General features: G+C 43.8%; 1 protein-coding gene across 4 annotated transcripts in view; it reads right to left on the reverse strand.

Annotated features, from left to right (window-relative positions):
• TBL1XR1 (TBL1X/Y related 1) overlaps positions 1–21,414 on the reverse strand; it is a 411,343-nt gene that overhangs the window by 72,853 nt on the left and 317,076 nt on the right. For all 4 annotated transcript variants that reach the window (XM_069213060.1, XM_069213063.1, XM_069213062.1 and 1 more), the window contains exons 12-13: positions 3,378–3,499; positions 3,106–3,180 (exon numbers count right to left, since the gene is read on the reverse strand). In XM_069213060.1, coding sequence (XP_069069161.1) covers positions 3,106–3,180; positions 3,378–3,499 — 197 coding nt within the window. The remainder of the gene's footprint in view (positions 1–3,105; positions 3,181–3,377; positions 3,500–21,414) is intronic.

The raw sequence follows: 21,414 nt of genomic DNA on the forward strand, positions 1-21,414 counted from the left end.
GTGGCCAGCAGAAAGGAAGGATGTCACAAATGGGTAGAATGTTGTTCAAAAAGCGAGCAGAGAGCTGTCCAACAGCTGAAAGGTGACAACTACCAAACGGTGGGCAGAGAGCTGTCCAAGAGCAAAGAAGGAAAAGAGCTAACAAAAGGTGGAAAAGATGAAGGACATTCATGTACAGTTAGTGGTACAGAGTGCTACCCAATCTGGAGGTAAAGAGCTGGCCATAATAAGAGTGAAGCAGAGAAATCTTTAATAGCTTGGGGTCAGAGTTCCACAAGAGGACTGGGAAGCAGGAGTGCACCCCAACTGGGCTGTGTATGGAAAGCTATTGTTAGAATGTCTCAAAAACGTAAAAGGGGGGTGACCAAGAGTTGTACAGTAGCGCTGAGGAAGCCAGTGTGCGGGCCAGAGCTCCATAGTGGTCAAGCAAGACAGATGGCAACTAGCAAGCCTGGTGGCCAACAGCTGGCTTGATAAGTGGGGGACAGCCCAGGCCACCAGTGGGCAATGATGAGCTAGTCAAAGACCTAGGAAGAACAGCAAAAGGCTCTGGGCAACAATGGGTTGAAAATGAGCTGGCCAGGTATCTCATGATCAGAGTAATGAGACAAGGGCTGGTCAAAAAAAGCAGCGAACCGGACGAGCTAGCCAACAGCAGACAAGTAAAATATGCTGGCAATCATTAAAAAAAAAAGTGCAAATATTGTTACAAAAAAAGCATATACTGCAGTGGCTCACACTCCAATGCTTCCAGTATTACGCTAAATGTTTGAGTCCACAATTTTTTTAAAGTAGGTAATGATGCAGAACAATATGAACTGCATGGTCTTTTCTTGAAACCTACTCTTTTCAATTAGTAAGAGTAACCAAGATGTGGAGAGCTAATCTTCGACTTGGAATATTCCTGCATATCCTTGCAGTTAGATCTAGTTCTTCCCAATTTTCAAACCTCTGGCTGCCAGAGCAAGACAAAGGCTTGGAGATGTCAATTCCAAATGCTGACATCTAATAAATCCCCAGTTGTACCTCTCAAAAATAAGTTGTCTTTATTTGCTGCCAATCTATCACTACATGCAACTCTCAGGTAATATTATACATCAGTTATCAAGACTTCTGTCCCTAATTTATTTCAATCTCTCGATTCATTTCATACTAGTAATCTTTATCTGAACTTCCTTGCTGTTTTTTTGTATTATTAAACTCCAGAAAGAGTGTGTACAGAAATCCAGGTCGGCCTACTATAAGGTATAAAGAGGAATGCAACTTCACAATATTTCAACTGCACATTACCTGCTTCAGTGAGATGACAGGCCAGTGTATTAGAAGGACTTGGCCTAGCAGGTCTGGTAAGTAATTCTAAAAGAGAATCTGAATACTCATAGGTGTGCATAAGAGATGGACACTACAAAAGTATTTAAAAGATGCCTTCAAGCAGTGATTCTCTTTGGGGACAACAATGAAAAATATTAGAGGTACACCTTCATAAATTATTTACCCTGCATATTGCTATTAATAAGAAATAAAAGTCTCCGTAACCTGCAGCTGTGCTTAACACATTATTCTAAACTTTGCATGTTTGAGGAGTGCAGTGAAAGTCTGAATGTTCTGGTTACCATACAATTTAAGTGACAATAACTTGAAGCTTTTAAAAATAAACAATACTGGTGCTAAAGCATATCGCTTCCCAGCCTAATATCAATTTACTTTAGCTTGGGAAGTGTGCAAACGAGGGGATGTAATATTGGGAATTTCATGTGAAAAAGTAAACTAAGTCCAGTAAACTACATAATTTACTTAAACCGTACTTCTACTTCAACATTGCCCACGCCTTAGGACTGCAACATAATTTAGAGTATACAAATGAAACACTGGAGATGATTCATGTTGTTTGTTTTTCAGCAGGATCACTGAATGCCAGTCCGTCTGAAGGGAAGGCTAAGCGATTCACTGCTCTACAGACTCACAATGGTTCTCTCACTAGCAAGTACGTTTGCCAGACTCTTTAATTTCCAAGTCATATTTGATTAACTACTAAAAGTCCATACGTAGCATGTGGTCTCTACTGCCTTGCCTGTGTATTTCCATACAAGACTTTACGACTTATCCTGTAATTGCTATATTTTCTGTAGCAATACACAGATTCTCACTCAAATGAAAGTTTCTAAACCTTGAGATGCTTCTTCTGCTTTACCACACGTATATAGCATGTCTTTGTTGCACACCATTTCAAATATGTTTGGTCTCCTGTTTGATTAAGTCATTTTGGCCAAGAATTTGATATATGTGTTATGTCAAAATCATTAACTGGATAATTATTTCATTGTGCAGTATGTTTAAAAACTAGTCCTCCTATTTCTACAAAAAAGGTTTCTATAAGTTTGGATTTAATCACATTCTCCACATCCCAGCGATACATTTGCCCATTCCTCTTCCATTCAAAAATACATATATGGTCTTAGGGTTTATGACACAGTTTTGGACAGGTGCCTTCTCCCCTCTATCTGGATGTTTTTTTCCTGGAAATAATATATTGTACAGCTGATTCTACATAAACCTAAACATCATGATATGCATGGCAGGACCTATTTAAGCTTTGTTTTATGTACTATGTTGCCATTATAGGTCCTTGTGACCCATAAGAATCTGCAACTGCAAAAGCTGTTGCAAATACTATGTTATTTAGACACTTGTGTGCGACTGTTGCAGAAATGCTTATTAAGGCGAGATTTGTGTTAGCAAATGCTTGCCTCTAACCTAAGACTAAGAATGCTAGGGCACTTAACTTCCCTCTCCCTTCAACCATGCCAGCTCTGAACCACAACTATGCACCAAATCTCCGAATGGACAGCCCAGCACAGTAGCCTGCTAACCAAATTATATCATATGGAATATCATTAAAAGGACCTGCAGAGGTGTACAAAGCTACCAAAATAATGAAAACCACAAAACTGAGTCTCCTCACTTCATCAACTACACTGCTATGCACTGCGTCCCATAACATAACACCTTGTGGTCATCACACGACATGGAAGCCCTTTCCATACACCATCAAAACAAATACAACATCTTTCTAACAACACACACTACACAGAGTCTCTACCATACCTTTAAAGTCATATCATCAGAACAGGAAGCAAGAAGATTGCCCGTTGGATCCCATTTGATTGCATTTACTTCATTCTGAAGGGATTAATAAAAAAAAAATGTGGTCAATCTGGGTTTATTGTTTAAAATAACCTGATAATCAGAACAACAGTATTCTGTATAACTCCTGACAACTTACTATTTGTACAATAATAATCTTTATATTTAAGACTTATTTACTTAAAATCTTGAAAGTAATTTGTTAGAATGTAAAGGAATAAAAAGGAACTTACTGTGTGTCCCTGGAATGTTTTGATGGGCCTATCTTGCCCCAATTTACACACATGAATACACATGTCTGTACTACAGGATGCAAACGTATTGTTACTTTGCCAGTCCACATCTAATGCTGGTGCTAGAAAAAGAAAAATCAGTTTAGACAAACATTTAAATGTATCCGCTATTATATGGACAAAACCAAAGCACACAGAAACCAACTCTAAACGTTATACCGTTTCTATAATTTTTATCACATACACTTCTTTACAGAAGCCAATACAAGGGTTTTCCATGCCTTGTTATGTATATGAAATGGTGGATGTGAGAGATAAGAACATGAGATCGGTCATTAAGGAGGTGACAGCAGCAGCAGCTAGTTTATAAGCAGTACCCCGTTGGGAAATTGGTAACAATGGAAGAAGGGCTAAGAACTTTGCCCTTAGTGAGTAAAATGACTTGTACCATCTAATACATCCACAATAAAACAAATACAATAGTTTGTATTACACAATATAATTTTTTTTAAATGAAAGTTTAAAACATCGCATAGACTTAAACTACAGAAATGTGAAAAAGTCCACCTTCTTAAGATTCTATGCTTTTACCTACCAAGACGTATCGGGCCATTATTTAGCCCTCGCTATGTTCTAAACAGTAAATAAATCTAGTCCTATGTGTCAGGCACACTCAAATTTCACTTTGTCATATTTACTAAACAAACCACCAACATTTATTAACCTTGTGTGAGAAAGTATGTGCATCCTTCTACATCATTAAGGGAAACCAGTCAAAAACAGGTGTTGCTACACTGGTGCACAAGGTATCAGATGCTTTTACCAAAGGAAGCCTTGTGAATTGTGACCGAGGTGTAAGCTGCGCAATCAAACAACAAAGCAGTTCCAAAACAACAAAAGACATAGGACCCAAGCTTAGCTTATTTTCTTTGCATTGTTTATTTGTGGGTTTTCAATAGCAATGCAAATATGGTAAGTCATCAGAATCTATACATACACTCTCAATATTCAGCAGAGTTCAAAATTACTGAACTATTCAAAATGTATATCGTGTCAGCAGCTTCGTTTTAGGCAAAGAGCTTAGATGAAGTGACCAGTCCTTCAGTCAACTGCCTACAATCGTCCTCAGTATAAGTGCCCTTCACAGCTTCTCAGTTCAATGTATAACATGTGATAATATTGGTAAGACAGTTATAATGAATGAATGAATTGTCTTTGGCAGAGTATACAACCATGTCTCAAAAATCCGGGAAGAAGCAGTCTTCTAGTTCTGGGAAAGTAACACGGGGGGGCGGCGGGGTGAAACAGTGCGGTGGGTGGAGGGAGGGGGAGCTAGGTTACAGGGTAGCATGGAAGGGCGGGGAGGGCTTCTACTGTACAACAGCGTTCATCTGATAAGTTGCATCACTATAGGTCTTTTATGAGGTGCAGAAATAGACCTGAAGGTCTCCAAAGACTCCTGTAACTTGTATACGAGTCTCTCATGGGAGGCTGCCTTACGCGTTTCAGTGAGCCATTCACCATGTACAGGCACCTGTGCTGATCAACAGTATCACAAAATACAGATGTCGACAGCAGTCATGGCAGTTATTACTGTATGTCATGTATTATACATTAGTGGAGAAGAATCAGCTGTGTTATGAACGAGGGCCATTTCTTTTTATCATCTGAAGGGCCGATTCTAGTGTATCACCTAGGCTGGCACCGATTAAGGACCAAAATGACATGTCTGGATAATCAAAGAAAATATATGATGTCTCACAGCTTGGCAGGCCACATTGGCAGTAATTTTAATGGAGTAGCAGGTCTATTGTCAACCCTTTTTAGAGTTTCCAGTACCTGTCCTGACGTGATTTAAGAAGATATAACTTCAGTCTGGACTCCTGTACCCCTGAGTCTAAGATTCCCTATCACCTCCTCCCGTTCTTCCTAGTTGTAGTGTATTAATCTATGTCTGCCATTTTCTACGTAGGTGCAAATGAAGAGGTTTACAGTGCAAACGATTAATTAGAAAAATACAAAACCCAACTTTACTCCTTTACATAGTCCCCAAAGCATACAATATTGTTGAATGGGAGAGGCTGAGATTTCACAGTAGGGGTCTTAGTATTCTGTTCTGGGGTAAGTAGTATTCCTCTCTGTGTTTTAAAGGCCTTCAAATCCCCCGCCAACAATTGATCAACAGTATGAATACCTGCTTTCTGCCTTATTTCCCAGGGAATGGGTCGACCCCCTACACAAATGATAACATACTCTCAGAGAGGAGCTCTAATATGCTGCCCGTCTTTAATCTGTAGTGACTTGTGTGAGGGCATCCAGTACTTTACACTAGTTTGTACTATGGGCTTTAACACCAATAAGGCATACTTTCTATATTTGTAAAACAGTTGGAGGCTTGGGTGCTATGTATGAGGTTAGGTTCTATTAGGAGCCATAGGAAGGCATTGATTGGCCACAGCCACATGTAAACCAATTGTAAAATATGTAGTGCCGTGTAATAGTGACGACACAAGGGAGGCTGAATGAAAATGTCACTTACCCAGTGTACATCTGTTCGTGGCATCAGTCGCTGAGATTCACATGGTATGCATGAGCTCGCCATCTGGTGTTGGGTCGGAGTGTTACAAGTTGTTTTTCTTCGAAGAAGTGTTTTCGAGTCACGGGACCGAGTGACTCCACCTTCTGTGCTCATTGCGCATGGGCGTCGACTCCATCTTCGATTGTTTTCCCCGCAGAGGGTGAGGTAGGAGTTGTACTATAGTAATAGTGCCCGCGCAATGAAAAATGTAAGTATGTACCTATTAAAGGATTAAGTAATATATATACAAATGTACAAAATTGAAGGTAACTTCTGAACTGCTACAGGCTTCCGGGGAGGTGGGTGGGTCCATGTGAATCTCAGCGACTGATGCCACGAACAGATGTACACTGGGTAAGTGACATTTTCAGTTCGATGGCATCTGTTGCTGTAGATACACATGGTATGCATAGACTAGTAAGCAGTTAGTTCCCCATAAGCGGTGGTTTAGCCTGTAGGAGTAGAAGTTGTCTGAAATAGAGTTCTTAATACAGCTTGACCTACTGTAGCTTGTTGTGCGGATAGCACATCTATACAGTAGTGTTTGGTGAATGTGTGAGGCGTAGACCAAGTGGCTGCCTTACATATTTCTTGTATTGGGATGTTTCCTAAAAAGGCCATTGAAGCACCTTTTTTCCTTGTTGAATGTGCCCTGGGAGTAATGGGCAGTTGTCTTTTTGCTTTAAGGTAGCAGATTTGGATGCATTTAACTATCCATCTGGCTATACCTTGTTTTGATATTGGGTTACCTGCATGAGGTTTTTGGAATGCAATAAATAGCTGTTTAGTTTTTCTGATGTTCTTCGTTCTGTCAATGTAGTACATTAATGCTCTTTTGACATCTAATGTATGTAGTGCTCTTTCAGCCACAGAATCTGGCTGTGGGAAGAATACTGGTAATTCTACCGTTTGATTTAGATGGAATGGAGAAATAACTTTTGGTAAAAATTTTGGATTAGGTCGTAGGACGACCTTATTTTTATGTATTTGTATAAAAGGCTCTTGTGTTGTGAACGCTTGAATTTCACTTACTCTTCTTAGAGATGTAATGGCGATGAGAAAGGCAACTTTCCAGGTGAGGAATTGTATTCCGCAAGAGTGCATGGGTTCGAAGGGTGGGCCCATGAGTCTTGTTAGAACCACGTTTAGGTTCCATGAAGGAACAGGTGGTGTTCTTGGTGGTATAATTCTTTTAAGCCCTTCTATGAATGCTTTGATAACTGGTATCCTATACAAGGAAGTCGAATATGTAGTTTGCAGGTATGCAGATATTGCTGCAAGGTGTATTTTAATAGAAGAGAAGGCTAGCTTTGCTTTTTGTAAATGGAGCAAGTAATTTACTATATGTTTTGGAGTTGCCTCTAGTGGTTGTATCTGATTATGATGGCAGTACCAAACAAATCTTTTCCACTTACTTGCGTAGCAGTGTCTAGTGGATGGCCTTCTGGCCTGCTTTATGACTTCCATACACTCTTGGCTAAGTTGTAAGTGTCCGAATTCTAGGATTTCAGGAGCCAGATTGCTAGATTCAGCGATGCTGGGTCCGGGTGTCTGATCTGTTGGTTGTGTTGCGTTAACAGATCTGGTTTGTTGGGCAGTTTGATGTGTGGTACTACAGACAGATCTAGCAGTGTTGTGTACCAGGGTTGTCTTGCCCACGTTGGTGCTATTAAAATGAGTTTGAGTTTGTTTTGACTCAATTTGTTTACTAGGTAAGGAAGGAGAGGGAGAGGAGGAAAAGCGTAAGCAAATATTCCTGACCAGTTCATCCATAGGGCATTGCCTTGGGATTGCTTGTGTGGGTATCTGGACGCGAAGTTTTGGCATTTTGCGTTCTCTTTTGTTGCAAATAAGTCTATTTGTGGTGTTCCCCAGAGTGTGAAGTAGGTGTTCAGAATTTGTGGGTGGATTTCCCATTCGTGAACTTGCTGGTGATCTCGAGAGAGATTGTCTGCCAGCTGATTCTGGATCCCCGGAATAAACTGTGCTATTAGACCAATTTGATGGTGGATAGCCCACTTCCATATTTTTTGAGCTAACAAGCTTAACTGCGTTGAATGTGTTCCTCCTTGTTTGTTTAGATAATACATCGTTGTCATGTTGTCTGTTTTGACAAGGATGTATTTGTGGGTTATGATTGGTTGGAAAGCTTTTAGTGCTTGAAAAACTGCTAATAATTCTAGATGATTTATATGCAGTTTTGTTTGATGTATGTTCCATTGTCCTCTTATGTTGTGTTGATTGAGATGTGCTCCCCACCCTGTCATGGAAGCATCTGTTGTTATTACGTACTGTGGCACTGGGTCTTGGAAAGGCCGCCCTATGTTTAAATTTATACTGTTCCACCATAGAAGCGATAGGTAAGTTTGGCGGTCTAGCAACACCAGATCTAGAAGGTGACCCTGTGCTTGAGACCACTGTGAGGCTAGGCACTGTTGTAAGGGCCTCATGTGCAGTCTTGCGTTTGGGACAATGGCTATGCATGAGGACATCATGCCTAGGAGCTGTAGTATTGTTCTTGCTTGTATTGTTTGGTTTGGAGACATGTGTTGAATGACCCTGTTGAAATTGTGGATCCTTTGTGGAGTTGGCGTTGCTACTCCTTTTGTTGTGTCTATTATGGCTCCTAGATATTGCTGTACTTTGCTTGGCAGAATGTTTGATTTTGCAAAGTTGACGGTGAACCCTAAATTGTAGAGGGTTTGTATGACTTGATTTGTGTGGTTTGAGCATTGTGTGAGCGAACTGGTTTTGATTAGCCAGTCGTCTAGATACGGGAACACATGTATTTGCTGCCTTCTGATGTGTGCGGCGACTACTGCTAGGCACTTTGTGAATACTCTTGGAGCGGTTGTTAAACCAAAAGGCAATACTTTGAATTGGTAATGTATTCCTTTGAATACAAACCTTAGATATTTCCTGTGTGATTGATGGATTGGTATATGGAAATATGCGTCCTTGAGGTCTAGGGTTGTCATGTAGTCGTGTTTTCTGAGCAATGGTAACACTTCTTGTAGTGTGACCATGTGAAAGTGGTCTGATTTGATGAATGTGTTTACTACCCTGAGGTCTAGAATTGGTCTCAGTGTTTCGTCCTTTTTTGGTATCAAGAAGTACAGTGAATAAACTCCTGTGTTTATTTGTGTGCTTGGTACTAATTCTATTGCATTTTTTTGCAGTAGTGCTTGAACTTCTATCTCTAGAAGTTGTGAATGGTATTTTGATAAATTTTGTGATTTTGGTGGTATGTCTGGAGGGAATTGCATGAATTCTATGCAATAACCATGTTGGATAATTGCTAGGACCCATGTATCTGTAGTTATTTTGTCCCATGCTTCGTAATATTGATGTATCCTCCCCCCCACTGGTGTTGTGTGGGAGGGGTGAGTGACGTGTGAGTCACTGCTTGTTGGTAGTGTTTTTGGGGCTTTGAAATCTTCCTCTATTCCTAGGAAATTGCCCCCCTCTATACTGGCCCCGAAAACCTCCCCTGTACTGTCCCTGGTAGGTGGGCGGTGCGGACTGTGAGGTGCTAGCTTGTGTGGCCTGACCCCGAAACCCTCCTCTAAAAGGTGTTTTGCGGAAGGTGTTATAAGATCCTCTGCTCTGCGGGGAGTAGAGTGCGCCCATGGCCTTGGCAGTGTCAGTGTCCTTCTTGAGCTTTTCTATAGCTGTGTCGACCTCCGGACCGAACAGAAGTTTCTCGTTTACTGGCATGTTAAGCACTGCCTGCTGAATTTCTGGCTTGAATCCAGACGTTCTGAGCCATGCGTGCCTACGGATGGTAACCGACGTATTAATGGTTCTTGCGGCCGTGTCTGCTGCATCCATGGAGGAGCGTATTTGATTGTTGGAAATGTTTTGACCCTCCTCAACAACCTGTTTTGCTCTTTTTTGCAGATCTTTTGGGAGATGTTCAATGAGATGCTGCATCTCATCCCAGTGGGCTCTGTCGTATCGCGCTAGCAGCGCTTGTGAATTTGCGATGCGCCACTGGTTTGCTGCTTGGACAGCAACCCTCTTCCCGGCTGCATCGAACTTCCTACTTTCTTTATCTGGGGGAGGTGCATCCCCAGAAGTGTGTGAGTTTGCCCGTTTTCTGGCAGCCCCTACCACCACAGAGTCTGGTGGCAGCTGAGAGGTGATGAAGACAGGGTCCGTAGGAGGCGCCTTATACTTTTTGTCCACCCTAGGCGTCACTGCCCTACTTTTAACTGGCTCCTTGAAAATGTCTTTTGCATGGCGTAGCATGCCTGGGAGCATCGGCAGGCTTTGGTAGGAGCTGTGGGTTGAGGAGAGGGTGTTAAATAAAAAATCATCCTCTACTTGTTCCGAGTGTAGTTCCACATTATGGAATAGAGCTGCTCTAGCCACCACTTGTGAGTAGGCTGTGCTGTCTTCCGGTGGTGATGGCCTAGTTGGGTATGTGTCTGGGCTGTTATCAGACACTGGTGCGTCGTACAAGTCCCACGCATCCTGATCTTGGTCGTCGTGGCTCATGGCGGTGTGAGCTGGCGAATGTGACGGGGTGTAAGTTGGCGAAGCCGGAGTTACAGGTGGAGGCGAGGGAGGAGGTGTTACCTTTTGTGTTGTGTCTTGCTGAGGAGTAAACTGAAGCGTTCTCTTTCGTTTGACAGGTGGAAGGGTACTGATCTTCCCAGTCCCCTGCTGAATAAAGATACGCTTTTGCGTGTGATCCACGTCAGTGGATTGCAGTTCTTGTTCAAATCTATGTTTCTTCAGTTGAGAAGACATAGAATGCTCTTCGGTATAGGAGCCAGAAACAGGGTCTGATGTCGCTTTTTTCGGCTCCGAAAGCCCTGTCGATTGTTTTTTCGGCTCCGAGGTAACCTTCCTCTTTTTCTGTGCCGAAAATTCTTGGCCTCTATGGTCTTCGGCGCCACTGTCTCGGCGTCGATCGGTGTCGACACCGAACTCTCGGTGTCGATGCTTCTGTTTAGCACTCTCTCGGTCCCGAGGAGGCTGCGTGCCGGTGTCTCGACCGAAGTCGGACGATCTCGACACTGAATGGGCCTTTTTCGGTGCCGATTGTTGGTCACCGAGAATTTGGGTGGAGCCATGGCCGGTTGGCAGTGGCGTCCCCTGGGCCTTCTTTCCTTTTTTAAGGTTTGATCTCGACGTCTTACTCACAGTTCTTGTAGAGTGTAGCTCGTCGGAGTCTGAATCCTGGATGGAAAAGGATTCCTCCTGTTCTTCTTCTGTCTCGAACTGTCGACGCTCTTTCGGCGTGGACGCCATCTGCAGTCTTCTCGCTCGACGGTCGCGCAGAGTTTTTCGGGACCGGAACGCCCGACAGGCCTCGCAGGATTCTTCACTGTGCTCGGGTGACAGGCACAGATTACAGACCGAGTGCAGGTCCGTATAAGGATATTTGTTGTGGCATTCGGGGCAGAATCGAAACGGGGTCCGATCCATCGGCGTTGTCCTCCACGCGGTCGGGCCGACTAGGCCCCGACGGGGTGCCGAAATCTACCCCGAAGGGCACCGAAGCGCTTCGATGTTCAACGCGTCGTCGTATGTGTCTATCTCTAACCGGATCGCAACGATACCGTCGAAAATCTTCCGTCTTCAGCTATCTTTCCGTTCCGAAACTCGGAGCGACATGAACACGTCCGAACCCGATGGCGGAAAGAAAACAATCGAAGATGGAGTCGACGCCCATGCGCAATGAGCACAGAAGGTGGAGTCACTCGGTCCCGTGACTCGAAAACACTTCTTCGAAGAAAAACAACTTGTAACACTCCGACCCAACACCAGATGGCGAGCTCATGCATACCATGTGTATCTACAGCGACAGATGCCATCGAACACTCATTTCTTATGAATCACCAATCCAGAAATGCGCAGTCTCCGTTTGATTTTGCCCCATTTAAAGTTCTTAATGCCGTTATCACTCAGTCTAAGTAAGGGAGTTCTGACTTGTAAGAGGAGCATTCTCAGAACATTCATAAATCTAGGGCCCACTATCATTATTACAGCTTGTGTTCTCTCCTAAGGCGAGAGGTGCAACTGTGATCAATTAGCGTAATCAGAATGTGTTCCAAAGACAAACGGGTCTAGGTAGTAAGATCTTTCTCTTTTCAGACCTCTAACAATATAGAGTCCTAGGTGTTTAGGTCTATCTGGTTTCCATTTAAACTTTTACCCCTCAATGACAGCCTTCGTGTACCATATATGACATCATCATTAGTTCACTTTTATCCCAATTAACTCCATAGCCAGAGATTACAGAGAATTCAATGTTTGGCATGAGGGGCAGGTGGGAGTAGTTCAGGCCAGAGACTGTAAAGCAAGATCATGTCTGCATAATATAATACCTTGGAATGACCTGCTAGGGTGGCAATCCCAGTGATCTCAGCTGACTAACAAACAGTGGCCACTACAGGTTCCAACGCTAGCAGGAGCAGCAAGGGAGAAAGGGGTATCCCTGAAATAAGGAACGGACCAGGTGAAAACTCTCCACAGTTGACCTGTGCAGTGCAGGAGTTTTTACAGCATTTGATTTTGGCAATTAAGTCATCACACAGGGCTAGCCTCCTGAGGAGGACTAAATGTCTTTTTCCATCTGATGCAGTCAAGTGCCTTTTTGGCACCCAGGAATACGTCTAAGGATTCATCATAAGAGTCTTCAAAAAACCAAAGCAAATGTGCCAGGGTTCCTATGTGATTACATGTTGTCCAGCCTGGTACAAAATCCATTTGGGTACGATGGACCAATTATGTGATAACTTTTGTAAGCTGAGAAGCTAAGATCCCTCCCAGTATTTTGAAATCAACATTAAGGTGAAATATCAGGTGATAGTTACCACATTCTAATAAATCGTTCCCTGGTTTCAGGAGAACTGCAATCAATGCTCTGCTGGAAAGAGAAGCTAAGCTTCCAGATCGCTCTGCCTTCTTGAAGGCATTACGTGGTGGTACTATTAATTTATCCTTGGTCTATTTATGGAATTACACAGTGAACCCAGCTTCACAAGGGCTTTATTGTAAGAGATAATAGATTGTCTGTGCTATTCTCTTTTTAGACCTCTCTCCTTCCAGGAATGCTCTGCCACAAGCACTAAAACATGGTAGGCTTAGCTTTGCAAATACAGTGCTTTGTAGTAGGAAGAAAATGTTGCGAGATCCAGTTGTCCTCGGACCAAGTGGCCTTTGCCATCCTGTATTACATGAATGGCTACCGCTGAGACTCTGCCTAAGCTACACTGCCAGCAAAAGGCCTACCTTTTAATCCTGCTTGTAGTAGCACATTTTCAATTTATAGAGCATATATTCCACTTTAGTAGTGTACAGGTTAATGCGATCCATTTGTGCCCTCTCCATCAGTATTCGGTCTGTTGCCATCGTATTTGCAGTGTATTCTCTTGTTAAAGATTTACTATCATGTGCAATGCTGTTTACTGTTCCACCTGCTTTCTGTTATTGTGTATTTTCGCAACCTTGGCCCATAATGGTAGCTTCAGCTGCCACCTATAGGGCTTGCACTGAGGTCACCGACCCTTTGTTCTCCTTGAGGTATGTAGCCAACTGCAACTTTAGCTGGGCTTTTCCAAGGGGCATCTTGTAATGAGAAATTTTAAGGCGTCATGGTTTTCTAATGGGCCTGATAAGTTGCCAGTCTATACAGAGAAGAACTGGTGCACAGTACGTAACAGATCCCTCCAAAATGTCAGCCTAGTACTAGAGGTGTAGTCAGATGAGATTTAAAAAAGTTCAGCCTTGATTGGATACATGCACGGTTAAGAATTATGAATATTCCTTGTCTACTACTGAAACTATTGGTGTCAATGTTCGCTAAAGATGTTGCAACATGGCTCAAAGTAAATAAAAAGATGGCCACCACGGACTACGCCATATTGCTTTTTTTTGTTTAATTGAAGCCTTTTTAAACAGCAGCCCATGCTGCTGTGCAACATCTAAGATATTGACAAAGCCAATAGGTCTTTCAGGTAAACCTAATGTCTTTGCCTATGTTTGTTATGATTTTTATTCTCTAAAGTGATTTTTAGTTGCTGCCACTTCAAGGCTCAGCTTAGGTTACACAAACTACAGCCTGTCTGGAGCGTGCAAACAAATCGGCTAAGTAATAGTGAAGGAATGCGGTGGCAGACACCAATTTCTTCATGCAGAGTGAAGAGGCAGATGCAAAGGTACACAAGTTTATACCTTAAACACAAAGCTTATTGTTAGACCTGGGCAGCCTTATTGTGGTCTTCCCCCAAACTTTTTACCTTCCACCTCACATTTAGCCGATATCCTTTTGGTTGGGCTTGTGTCTCTGGGCACTTTACTATTATTGACCAGTGCTAAAGTGCATGTGCCTCTCCCCTAAACTTGGTAACATTGGTGTATACACAATTGGCAAATTTGATTTACTTGTAAGTCCCTAGTAAAGTTGTATACCATATATCTAGGGCCTGTAAATTAAATGCTACTAGTGGGCCTACAGCACTAATTGAGCCACCCACTTCAGTAGCGCTGTAAACGTCTCAGGCATGCCACTGCAGAGCGTGTGTGTGCAGTTTCATTGCAACTTCATCTTGGCGTTTGAAACCTCTTACCAGGCCTTAAACTCCCCTTTTATTATATAGAGGTCATCCATGAATTGGGTAGGCCCTAGGTAGCCCATAGGGCAGCGTGCTATGTAAGTAAAAGGCAGGACATGTACTCTTAATTTTTACATGTCCTGTTATGAAAGACTCCCAAAGTCGTTTTTCACTTCTGTGGGGCCTACACCTCTCATAGGCCAGCATTGGGTATTTCTTAGTACACTTTTAAGCTGTAATTCCTAGTCAGGAAGGAGTAGCAGAGTTATATTTCATATCTTTGGAATGGTAATGATAAATTCTCTAATGGTAAAGTCGGATTTAACATTACTATTTTAGAAAAGCCACTTTTAAAAAGTGACATTTCTCTGCTCTTACAGTTCTGTGTGCTACACTTTGTGCGTTCCCTTAGACTGCCACAAATACAAGAATGTTGGGTGCGTTGGAGCACTCATCTGCATTCTGATGGGCCCTCCTGGGAAGGAAGGGCGGAGGGGAGTTAGCACTTAAGACATGAATAGTGAAGGTCCCCACACAAAGGGCTAAATTACCTTCTACTGGCTGCCTGGAGGTAGGACTAGGACGAAAGGATCTCTGTGCACTTCAACCATCCTACTTTGAAGTCATTCCCACAACAACGGCACTTTTTGGTATAAGTACAGGGTTTCTGATCTCCTTAACGAAGACACTTTTGTACTTGTAACCAAGGTCTGCCAGAGGAACTGCTGTGCTACTTAAAGGACTCAACTGGACTGCTTCTCTGAAATACTGCTTTTCTGCTTCATTGCCCTGCTGTCTGCAGCTTCCTTGCTCTGTTGAAGGAGAACTGTCCTCTGCCTTCTTTCAAAGTGATCCCTAAGGGCTTGCCCCCTCTTCACATAGTTTCAGGGCCATCAAAGAGTTCACTACTCTACTGTTGCTGTGGGACTCTGCCATCCATCTGCCTGATCGCCAGCTTTGGCTGCTTTGTGTGAAGAAGCAAACTATCGCTTTTGTTCCACCAGGATCGAGCTTTCTGCAGAAGCTTCTTCTGTGTCAATGCATCAGCACAGTCCAACCTCAGGAGCGGATCACCGCTACCCCCAACATCGACAACTCCATAGTAAAAAGCCTGCTCTGGGGATTGCCGAACTTGCGCTCCCTTCGGGAAGCAGACTGCCAAGCCTACATTGAACTCTGTCCGCATGGCCAATCCCAGCTTCAGCTTCCCGCTGGAGCGATCCCATGACACGAGGCCAGCTGCTAAGGAAATGGGTAATGCAGAACATCAGAGACCCATGAGGTCTCTTCCGCTGAATGGTGCAACATCAAACACATCAATTTCTGACTTGTAGGAGCCCTGCCTTCTGCGCTCCCACGTTGAGAGAATTCACTTATCTTTCAATAACATTACAGAAAGGAAGCTAAGAGAAATAAATGCATCTCCGAGCATGTTTACTGAATGTCGTATCTTGAAAGTATACATTTTTTTTTTTGTTTTGGTCTTTATTTACTCAGATAAATATTCTCTACTTTTCAAAACATGCGTGGAGTCTCTTTGTGGTGCCTTTACTATGTTGCTGTACGAGTGTGTTTCACAAATACTTTACACATTGCCTCTTAAGTTAAGCCTGCCTGGTCTGTGCCAAACGACCAGATGTTGATCACAGGTTAATTTAAATTGTGTATATGACTCACCCTGACTCGAAAGGCGGTTCCTGCTTTGTCAGGGTGCATACTCTAACTCCTGAACTCAAATGTACATTGTCAAAAAGCTCTTCACACGATATGGACATGTTGCAGAGGCCAATGGCTGCTTCCACTCTGTAGCCTTGCAAGCTGCACACCAAAGTAAGAAGCTACATGGCCAAACCTTCCTCTGTGGAAAACTGAGTAAATGAAATGGCATTGTCCATGTTACTGATGCGCAAACTTGTTGTGATTGAAGTAAACATAGGTGCACATGGCTGCCAAAAACAATGTGGAATTGCTGAGCAATTTTGTAGCTGCAGCCATTGGCAAATTAGATTAAATGGATTTTTTTACACCACCACAGCCTCTTATAGAGCAGCAAAACGTTTCTTATTTGTTAAGCAGATGACTTAATTGTAAACCTCTGTGAGCTAGAGAGTGGTAGAAGGGAAGTGGATTAAAAAAAAATAGATAGGGAGGAAGGAGGGAGAGGATTAAAAACAGAACTGGAGTGCCAGGGCCAGATTAAAAATAACAGAAAATGGTAGTGGGTTTTAAAAAAACAACCAAAAGCTGGAGGAGGGGGAGAAAGGGGGGGAATTTCACAACAAGGGCAAGCGGAGGGGATGAAAATAAAGATCAGAGGAATTTAGAGATTAATTTACAAGCAACTGAGAGGGGAGGCAGGAGCTAAAAAGAAAAGAAAACGCAGGAGGAAGGAAGTGTAAAGGAGAGGGCCAAGGGGAAAAAAAAAAGTACATGCAAGAACCCTCAGTGAAAGGCCGCTGGGAGCAGTACTTGGTCCATGTTTTATGCAGGACAGAAGACTGGAAGCCCAGGAGGAAGACGAAGGAGAAGTGGAATATCTCTGACCATTTAGAAGCAAGGTAATGAGAGACGTGAGAGCTAGGCAATAGTAAGTCAAGGTAAGTAATGGGCGTGCTCTAAGTGCCTTTCATGGTTTTCTTTTATCTTTAGAAAAGGTTTCGTAAGCACAGTGCATGCGCTGTGCAGGTGAACCCTAAACAACCCTCACCACCCAATTTCTTGAGTTTTTCAGTCTCAGCTCTAAAGAGGTGTATCCTCTAGGAGGGAACTGACTATCTACTTAGAGGCAAATTAAGATAATACTTTCTTTTATTGCAATCAAATCAAATCATTAACATTTATAAAGCGCGCTACTCACCCGTGCGGGTCTCAAGGCGCTAGGGGAAAAAAGGGGGGGGGGGGGGTTACTGCTGCTCGAATAGCCAGGTCTTCAGTAGTCTCCGGAAAGTGGAGTGGTCCTGAGGCTGGTGGGGAGGGAGTTCCAGGTCTTGGCCGCCAGGAAGGAAAAAGATCTCCCACCCGCGGTGGAGCGGCGGATGCGAGGGACGGCAGCAAGTGCGAGACCAGCGGTACGGAGGAGGCGGGTGGGGACGTAGAAGCTGAGGCGTCGGTTGAGGTATTCCGGTCCCTTGTTGTGGAGGGCTTTGTGTGCGTGGGTGAGAAGTCGAAAGGTGATCCTTTTGCTGACTGGGAGCCAATGCAGGTGTCTCAGGTGAGCGGAGATGTGGCTGTTGCGGGGGACGTCGAGGATGAGGCGTGCCGATGCGTTTTGAATGCGTTGCAGGCGATTTTGGAGTTTGGCTGTGGTCCCGGCGTACAGGGTGTTGCGGTAGTCCAGGCGGCTCGTGACGAGGGCGTGGGTCACGGTTTTTCTAGTGTCGGCGGGGATCCAGCAGAAGATCTTGCGGAGCATGCGGATGGTGAGGAAGCACGCGGAGGACACGGCGTTGACTTGCTTGGTCATGGTGAGATGGGTTAAAACTTTTAAATTCAGGGAAATATTAAGAGGGCAGGTCGTCATACTTGAGTAAGTCGACGGTGGTACACCAATATACCGGGAAGTAGGCATCTGTGGTAGTATATTGGTGGAAGTGGCGTTTCTCTTCAGTAAAAGGTATACTACTGTGTGCAGCTACAAGACTAGTAAAGAAGAAATGGAAAGGGTGAGAAGGTGAAGAAAATTTTAAAGAAGAAGGGTCTCAGTAACGCCTACTCCGGGTAAGCAGTCATGGGATCGTCCGTAAAAGAGCAGCATGGATTCACAAGTGTAGGGTGTCTGGATTATAGTCTGTGCAATGATGAATAAACTAGTGTGTACTCAATCATGTAACCTCCAATGGAGGATCTTTCTTCTCTAGTCTTCCCCAGTTGCCCTCAGGATGTGTTTTAGCTCATGTGAACGAGACCTGCGGCAATGTGTGGCAGAGGATGGGAAGGAGAGGAGACTGATTTTGTAGGAACTGACCTTTTTTGGTATTATTTGTCCCCCAAGTTTTTAACTGAAGTGGTTTTTCCAGCTCGGAAGTGCACTGGGGCCTGTTGCCCAGGCCTCAGTGCACAGACATGCTCTTCAGGCAACAGTGCACTTACTTGGACCCTCAAAGTACTGTACAATTGGCTAATACCCATTAGGCGTATTTAACTTACCTATAAGTCCATAGTAAGTGGTACCAGAGTTAACCATGGTGATTAAGTTAAATGTCACTAGTGGACTGCAGTCGTTAATTGTACTACCACAACAGCGATAGAGTGAACACGTGACTCTAGGCCATCCAACTGCAGCCTAGGTGGGTGGTTTTAACACTGCCAACTCAACATCACAATAAACCCCTTTGCCTGGTCAGTTTCTTCCTTTTAAAAACAGTATGCCACCCTAGGGAAGACCTTGGCAAACGCAAGGCAGGGTGCTTAATATAAAATGAAGTGCATGCTCCTTTTGCGGTTACTTTGTCCTGAAAGTGAAAACACCAGATTGCTGTTTTCACTGTAGCCAGGCCAGTGGCCCACAGAGTAATAGAATTTCACTAGCCTCTGCATTAAATGGTAGCTTCCATTCGGGACCACAAGCAAAGTACTTCAAGGTATCAAATGAATTGCTACATTAAGTAACGTTTAATAGAAAGCTGACAGGAAAGTCACTGCTTTGATACCCAAATCTCTGGCAGCCTTTCCTGTCCATCTGCAGCATTGGTCATCTGAGACAACATGCTGTCCCCCTGATAGGAAAGATGAAGTGCGTGCAGGACCAGGGAACAAAAATTGCTGGGATAGAGGTGACCTCCTTCAGCAGGGTGACGACTGAGTGGAGAACACAAATGGCCCAGCTTCAAAGAGATACCACTTCAGTGAAGCAAATAGCAAGCACAGTTTCTCCTGGCTGCAACTTTGTGTAGGCAGGCAAGGTGGCATCACTTACGGAAAGACCAAAACTTATCGCAGAACCAGTTTTCCAGGAGCAGTGGTTCATTTAGCTGGGTGCCCAAGGCTCCTCACATGGGACGGCGGATTGCACCATTTTAGTTTATGGTAGAGTTGGGTAACCTGGCTTTGTTTGATGGCCAAACCCGCAAGAAGTGGATGTAAAGTGGTAGTATCGCCCCTTTGGCTAGCGGGTCTCCCTCTCCCACAAAGAAGAAAATGGTATAAAAGTGGCACCCTAAATCTTCCGATTGGACTGGACTGGGCAGGGAAGAAGACAAAAGGAGTACGGCCCTACTGCTCCTTGGACCCAGCATAAAAATACTTCACTGCTCCTGTTGCACAAGAAGGGCATGGAAAGAAGATTGTGCCTGCTACACCCACTCGTGGAACAGAGTTCCACTTGTACCAGATCAAAAGAAGTGACTCCAAAGCCTCTGTGACTAACCTTCAGTTGAGCTTCAGGGCCAGCAAAAACTAAAAGGAACCTGCAGCTGTCGAAAACACAGCTGCCAGAAATGCTTGCCTGCCACTGGATGATGAATCGCGTGACGGGAGACAGAGTTCGGAGCTTAATTGGACGCTATTCCCCTAAAGAAATGGATATTATTACCTGCAAGCAACTGCTGAACCTGCTGTAAACAGAAGACCAGTTGTACAATGTCAACTGGACCTGCACTGAACTTCACTATCTCCCTCCATTGTGGGATAGAGTCCTGAAGCTGGAGACTACCCATGAAGCCTGTGGACCCCAGGGTGGCTCCTGGAAACCCCCCTGCATCTTTTCAGCATCCTTTATCCCCAACATCAGGAGCACTCCTTGACTGGACCCTGTTAAAGGAGTACATTTCTGATTATGACAGGTAAACTGGCACCCTGGATGGACCAGAGTGTCCCCTGTGACTGGCCGCAACCTGTTGTCGCTTTGAATGGGCCTCAGAGTCGATGCGCATTGCCAGCAATATTCTTTAGCAGAGACAGATTTTATTAATTCAGCTTGGCTCTGTTCCACCGTTCAGAGATTTTGCCAAGAGGTGTTTGATGCTGTGGCTGTTTTTGTGTGCTCATTGGTGCCCCTCACACCCCACTAACTGCTCAACTGAGTTATGTGAAAGATGTTCAAAATGGGGAGAGAAAACTGGGAGGCATGCTCTTGTTGTTAACGAAGCGCAGACTTGCGCTGCGGACATCGTAGAGTACCTTGTAAAGCAGATTTCAAGATCAGATACAAATCTATTGGGACTGTATGCCTCCAGGATCATGTCCTCAAGATATCAGGGCTCCCTTGTGTCCTATCTGGGGGTGCATGCTGCTGACCCACTGGATCCAGCCCCGGACTCCGAAAGGGGTCTTTATGCTTGCAAGGTTGCGTTTACTGGAGTTGCCTATTTGCGTTGCCTATTTCCAGACATAGTACCGCTGATTTAACTGATGTTTAGAGGGCATATCTTCCCCCAACATTTTTCCATACCCATTTGTCTCCTTTTCTGCTCTTCCCTCCCTCTTTCAATCTCTGTAGCCCCTTCTCTAGGAACTTCCCTTCATTCCCCAATGGAACTTGCTACCCTGGATACCATCACGTAGGTCTCAGCTGTTCCATGTTAAGCAATGATTAGTGTTTTGCATTTTACAGAATGTACGCTTATTTAAGCTGAGAAAGGGCTTTTGCCCACCTTTCCTACCCTGGTACTATGTTGCTTGAAAAATGCATAAAACTTTAAAAAAATAATTTAAAAAATGACAATGTGGCTAGTCCAGGAGGATTTGAAGGCAAACTTCACGACCAAAGTTTATGTATCTTAGTACCTTGGAAAAATCATACTTCTTGTTTCCTTTGATAGATATTGGAGGTTTTAGTGTTTATTTAAAGCTAATAATAATACTGTCTTTATTAAATTGGAGTTGGATTGTTTCTTACCTGTGGCTCTGAAACTTCTAAATGCTTTACACTTGTTCCTTTGAGTAAGCCTGATTG

This window comes from Pleurodeles waltl, chromosome 11, assembly GCF_031143425.1.
Source record: "Pleurodeles waltl isolate 20211129_DDA chromosome 11, aPleWal1.hap1.20221129, whole genome shotgun sequence".
In the NCBI taxonomy this organism is placed as follows: Eukaryota; Metazoa; Chordata; class Amphibia; order Caudata; family Salamandridae; genus Pleurodeles; species Pleurodeles waltl.